At 42.7% G+C, this 6,440-nt stretch overlaps 1 protein-coding gene across 1 annotated transcript; it reads right to left on the bottom strand.

Moving 5' to 3' along the window:
* Positions 1 to 365: 365 nt before the first annotated feature.
* LOC139256327 (probable G-protein coupled receptor 139) lies at positions 366 to 4,930 on the bottom strand. The gene is made up of 2 exons (XM_070874201.1): positions 4,861 to 4,930; positions 366 to 1,270 (listed from the first exon to the last, which is right to left on the bottom strand). Exons 1-2 carry the CDS (start codon positions 4,928 to 4,930, stop codon positions 366 to 368), a joined length of 975 nt encoding a protein of 324 aa, XP_070730302.1.
* Between the last annotated feature and the right edge of the window lie 1,510 nt (positions 4,931 to 6,440).

The following is a 6,440-nucleotide window of genomic DNA, read 5'->3' as shown; positions in this document are numbered from 1 at the left end:
GTTTGTTTTATGTGGCTTTGATAATTAAGCAATTTGTGAATCTTGTTATAGCTGATAAAGCATCTTTTGACGAGTCATAGAAAGCACCATCTTATCACTTAGTCTAAAACATCAGCTTGCATTTATACAAAATCTCTTTGAATCTCGAACGGAAAGAAAGCTGCTTCAGCGGGAATCGATAATGTTCAGCCGGGGAAAGCAGCAGGCAACACACATACGGCGCAACATGGGTGAAATGTTTTCTGATACATGATCATTATCACAAAAACAAACTATTTTCATCCTAACAGAAAGAAGGCCATTCTCAACTGGAAAACAGATTACAATTTGGTTCTAGTTTAGATAGGATACTTTGTTTTCATTCTTTATTTTTTAACCAGTATCAGAATCAATGTACAAGGAGATTTCACCACCTTTTTCAGCTCGTCCCTGAATTTAGTTTGAGTAACTGCATAGATACACGTGTTTGTACATGAACTCAAATATATGAGCATATATCCGGTTTCTGTGGCGATGTAGGCAGGAGCTGTATAATCACCACGGTAATGCGCGGTATTTGTCAATCCGGTCGTTAAAAAACTAACCATAGCTGTTAGCCACAACACCATCAAACTGCCCGATACACTGAACAATAAAATAATAGATTTTCTGCGGTTCTCCATCTCGGGATCACTCTGATTCTCACTACTGTGACCCCGGAGTCTACTGCGGTCTCTACTGGCCACTAAAATACATCTGACTGTCAAACAATTAAACAGCAATATCAGTGCAAACGGAATCCATGGCGCTAATGCACTTTGCAGCCATGAGAATCCGACGCCTGCAGGCGAAGTAAAGAAGTCAATTCTGGGGAGACATCCCCAATGAATATTGTGAATTATTCGTTCAAATTTATATGCAAACAAAAATGGAAGGCTCTGAAAATAGATCAGGACAGAGGCCGTTGTTATAACCGCGGCTGCCTTTCTCACGGTGCAATACTTCGTTTTAAACTTTTGACAACATATAGATACAAATCGGTCAACTGTGAACAAGACTGTATACCACACCGACAGATTCAGGCTGGTAGAATTGATGTAAATAATAAATTTACAAACGGCGGTGTAGGAAAGGAAGGAATGTGGAAAGTGATATGCAAAAATGTGATGCATTATTACATTGAAGATCATGACCAGTAGATCTGCTGTTGCCATGGCCCCCATGTAGACAGAGACAGATTTGGAAAGGCCGCAGTTTCCTCGGAAGAGGATCACGATTGTCAGTAGGTTCGCTATAAGAGAGCGGGAAAAGAGGTCATAAGAACATAGAAAATAGGAGATAGGAACAGGAGTCGGCCGTACGGCCCCTCGAGCCTGCTCCGCAATTCAATAAGATTATGGGTGATCCGATCATGGACTCAGCTCCACTTCCCCTCTCGCTCCCCATAACCCATTAGCCCTTATGGTTGAAGAAACTGTTTAATTCTCTCTCAAATTTATTCAAAATTCCAGCTTCTACAGCTATCTGAGGAAGCGAATTCCGCAGATTTAGAACCAGCTGAGAAAAGACATTTCTCCGCATCTCTGTTTTAAATGGGCGACCCCTTATTCTAAGATTGTGCCCTCTACTTCTAGCCTCTCCCATCAGTGGAAACGTCCTTCTGCATCCACCTTTTCAAGCCCCCTCATAATCTTATACGTTTCGATTAGGTCACCTCTAATTCTTATGAATTCCAATGAGTAGAGACCCAACATACTCAACCTTTCTCCTAAGTCAAACCCCCTCATCCCCGGAAACAACCTAATGAACCTTCTCCGAACTGCATCGAAAGAAGTATATCCGTTCGGAAATATGGAAACCAAAACTGCACGCAGTATTCCAGGTGTGGCCTCACTAGTACCTTATATAGCTGTCGTAAGAATTCCCTGCTTTTATACTCCATCCTCTTTGCAATAAAGGCCAATATACCATTTGTCTTCCTGATCACTTGCTCTTCCTGCATACTACCCTTTTGTGTTTCGTGCACAAGTACTCCTTGGTCCCGCTGTACTGCAGCACTTTGCAAACTTTCTCCATTTAAAAAATAACTTGCTCTTTGATTTGTTCGGCCAAAGTGCATGGCCTCACAATTTCCAACATTATATTCCATCTGCCAAATTTTTGCCTACTCACTTAGCCTATCTATGTCCTTTTGCAGGTTTTTGCGTCCTCCTTACACATTGCTTTTCCTCCCATCTTCGTATTGTCAGCAAACCTGTCTAGGTTACGCTCGGTTCCTTCCTCCAAGTTGTTAATATCGAAGGTATATAGGCAGTAACAGGGAACTCAGCTAAATCTTGCACTTATTCTAGAGAGATGCTATGATATATTCCTATTACATTTTTATAAAGTTGAGTGCTGGTGACATTTTGTGAAAAGTATTACATCATTCTTCCACTCAATACCGAGGGTCTGAGAACCCACAGTCCATCAAACTTCATTTAGACATTCTCCTCTACATTCTGGAGACCAGACGCAGTTTGGGTGACCGCTATTCGGAACACCTCTGATCATTCCACAAGGTTGACCCCGAGATTCCAGTCGCCTGTCGCTTTAATTATCCGTTCCACTCGCACTCTGACTTCTCCGTCCTCCGACTCCTATATTGTTCCAATGAAGCTCAAGGCAAGCTCGAGGAAAAGCACCTCATCTTTCATTCAGGCACTTTGCAGCCTTGTGGACATAACTTCGATTTCAACAATTTCAGACCATTATCTCTCCACACACTTTGCTCCCTTTCCTCGCTTTTTTTTTAGAAAGCCTTTCCCCATCCTTTATTTTTATTTCGTTTTACTTTTTCCATGGTAGATGACAATAATTCCGCCATTCACGCCATATCGAGACTCAACTTTTGTTTCCTATCTTTTGCATTTACAATCTCAATTCAGCCCATCATCCTCTTTGTCACTCAAATCACTTCTGTTTTCCTCCCTATCATATAACCTTCCATTTTGTTATTTGCACATACCCCTTGCACTCATTTTCAGGGCGCCAGCAATTACATATGAATCTCTTTCATTTCGAACTATTGCATGTTCTGATCAAGGTTTATCGAACTGAAAACTTAAACCCCTTTTCTCTCTCCACAGATGCTGCCTGACCTGCTGAGAGTTCCAGCATTCTCTGTTTTTACTTCAGTCAGCTGTTGCCGGGGCTGTGGCCGTGGCTCACTTGTAATCAATCGGGGAAATTGTAATGGAGAATGACCTACCACCGCCAACACCCAGGCACAGATGGATCAACGGCTGGGGTGTGGTCGGAGGCCAAATCTGAATATGGGCGACATTGGATCAGCCTTCCGTCAAAGATCTCTCCCGATTGTTATTCCAGTCGCTATTGGCCCTGACACCAGTTTGACGCTTTATGCACATGCTAACTTTGCGGTCCAGGCCAAGTGGCAGTACATAAGAAAATAGAAAAATAGAAAAATGGAAACATGGAGATTAGATGCAGAAGCAAGCCATTCGGCCATTCGTGCCTGCAACGCCATTCAATAAGATCATGGCTGATCATTCAACCTCAGTACCCGTTTCCTGCTTTCTCTCCATATCCCTTGATCCAGTCGGCTATAAGGGCCATTTCGACCACCCTTTTGAAAATATCTAACGAACTGGCCTCAACTAATTTCTAAGGTGGAGAATTCCACAGGTTAACCATTCACTGAGTGAAGAAGTTTCTTCTCCTCTCGGTCCTAAATGTCTTACACTATATTCTTAGATTGTGACCCTTGGTTCAGGAACTTCCCAGCATTGGGAACATTCTTCTTGCCTCTAACATGTCCAATCCTGTCAGAATGTTATATGTTTCGATGAGAACCCCTCTCATTCTTCAAGAATCCAGTGGATACAAGCTCAGTTGATCAAGTCTCTACTCATATATTGGTCGTGCCATCCCGGAAAATAATCTGGTGAACTTTCGCTGTACTCTCCCAATAGCAAGAACTTCCTTCCTCGCAGGGATGGTGCAGTTACATGTAAAAGCCCCAAAAAGCCGTTCCTTGGATGGTTCTGCAACTTAGTCATATTCGAGAGACAATAAAGAAGTGGATTGCCTTACATACATCGAAACATATATTTGAATGCAGTGTGGAGAGCTTAAATCAACCCAGCATGTGGCTGGTATCGTGTGATGCACGGAGCTAGTTTTATAAGGTACTAACACAGGGAGTAATCGATAGGATTTTACATTGAATTTCATCAGTTTAATTGGCGAAGTGGATCCCGGGAGTGGCATCGGGTGTCAGCTGTCTTAAATATAATTTCCAAAAAATTACTAGTAATATATCACTTCAAATAAAACATCTAGCTGAGATAAACATAAAATGTTGGTCACAACTCAACCCTTTTCATGTTTCTAATTGCCCAGACTAGGCTGTTAATTCTCAGAGCAGGAGCTCGTGGAGCTGCGAACGTTGTTGGCAGCCGAGGGAAGACTAGCAGCTCGCTGAGTGGCAATTATTGCTGAAAATATATTTCACAGTCACTTGCTGCATGGTGCTGGTTGCAGAACAAGTGATTATCAGCTTAATGCAGAAAGGCAACAAAGGCACATATTGCATGATTATATGTCTACTAAGCTGTAGCGATCTATGTGCTGTTACAGTGGCCGCGGCATCAGCCTCGCCCTCCCTCAGTGTACGGAGCAAGGTTGAGCTCCCGGCACCAACACGCCAGCAGCCAGAACAGCAACTCAGTGGCCGCGCGGACGGGGAGAATTCCATCTGATATTCACCGACTTCTCCCAGTGGATCAATGACTGCAATGAAGAAATTCTCGGAATCTGTTATATTCATTAACAGTGAAGTTGTCAAAAGCTATGAGGCAACAGGGCATATTGACGTACCGGGAACACCGAATGTTGCGAGGAAAGGATAATAAATGTCCCTAAACTTCAGAATTGTTGGTCGTACCATTTTTGGAAGAATATATGACTGCTGTCCGGCTTCACGATTCTGACTGTAGTTCCTCTGAGATCCGTTAACGCTCGCCCTTTATAGGACAATCGCTGCCCCTTTGAGAAAACCAGTTTGTACAATAATTGCCATTAGATTCAGTCACTTAACAAACAAAACTAGATTTTCCACTCCATCGCAGCTGGATGCTAATCGGGAAATCGTACAACTCATTAAGTGAAACTCCGTCCATTAAATCAATGAAAGGAAAATGAATCCAGAGGGAACTTCCCCTCAAGGGATGATCCCTCCCGGATTCAGCATTAGGTTCTTGCGGCCCCATATTACTTCAGTGAAAGTTGTACATAATTAACATTGTGAGCATGAGTGGGCTTGAACATTGCTGGTGTGTGCCTATACTAACATTAATGGAGATGAAACTATTCTAAAATTACTGGTTGTGATTCTAATATGACTGATGGCGACTGTACTGTAACATCACTGGTAGGTGCAGCTACCCTAACATTGCTTGTTGTGACCTTACTCTAACATTACTGGTGGTGACTCAACTGTAAAATTAATGAGAGTGACCCTGCGCTAACATTACGGGTATTGAACCTAATACAACATTATTGGTGATAAAACTAGTCTAACATTACTGGTGTTAACCCTACTCTGACATTACTCGTGATGATTCTAAGCTAACATTACTAGTGGTGTCCCTAATCTAACATTAATGGTGATGATTCTTCATTTCCATTACTGGCGGAGATTTACTTTAACTTTAATGGTGTAGATTCTACACTGACAGGAAAGTTATTGCTCCTAATCTAACATTAGTGATATTTACGCTAGTCTAGCATTGTTCATGGTGACACAACTACAACATTATTGATGCTGACTCTACTCTGACATTACTGGTGTTGAATCTACTCCAACATTAGAGGTAGTGAACCAAGTATTACATTCATGGTGGTGACCCGACTCTAGCATTATTGGTGTTGCCCCTACGCTATCTTCATCATAGGCGGTACACCGAACGTGCATGACTTTCTTTCACGAGAGTTCACAGATGTTTCAGTGAAGGACACGATGTTCCCGTCCTCAACTCCAGTTGACGGGGTGGAAGATACATGTGCGTGGATTTTTTAAGGTGTGGTGACCGTTGCACAACAGCCACCACGCGGGCATGACAGAGCTAGGCCTTTATCCAATAGCAAGGGTTTAACCAGGGCGACTGGAGACCTAATCTGCTGCACGGACCCAGTGCTTTCACATAGAAGCATAGAAACATAGCAAGTAAGTGCAGGAGTTAGCCATACATCCTTCGAGCCTGCACCATCCTTCAATATGATCATGGCTGATCATGCAACTTCAGTCCCTATTCATGCTATCTCTCCATACCCCTTGATCCTTTAGCCGTAAGGGCCACATCTAACTCCCATTTGCATATATCTAACGAACTGGCCTCAACAACTTTCTGTCGTAGAAAATTCCACAGCTTCACAATTCTCTGATTGGAGAAGTTTCT

The sequence above is a fragment of the Pristiophorus japonicus genome, unplaced genomic scaffold (genome assembly GCF_044704955.1).
Source record: "Pristiophorus japonicus isolate sPriJap1 unplaced genomic scaffold, sPriJap1.hap1 HAP1_SCAFFOLD_71, whole genome shotgun sequence".
Taxonomy (NCBI): domain Eukaryota; kingdom Metazoa; phylum Chordata; class Chondrichthyes; family Pristiophoridae; genus Pristiophorus; species Pristiophorus japonicus.
This window is presented reverse-complemented; position numbering and strand designations above follow the sequence as displayed.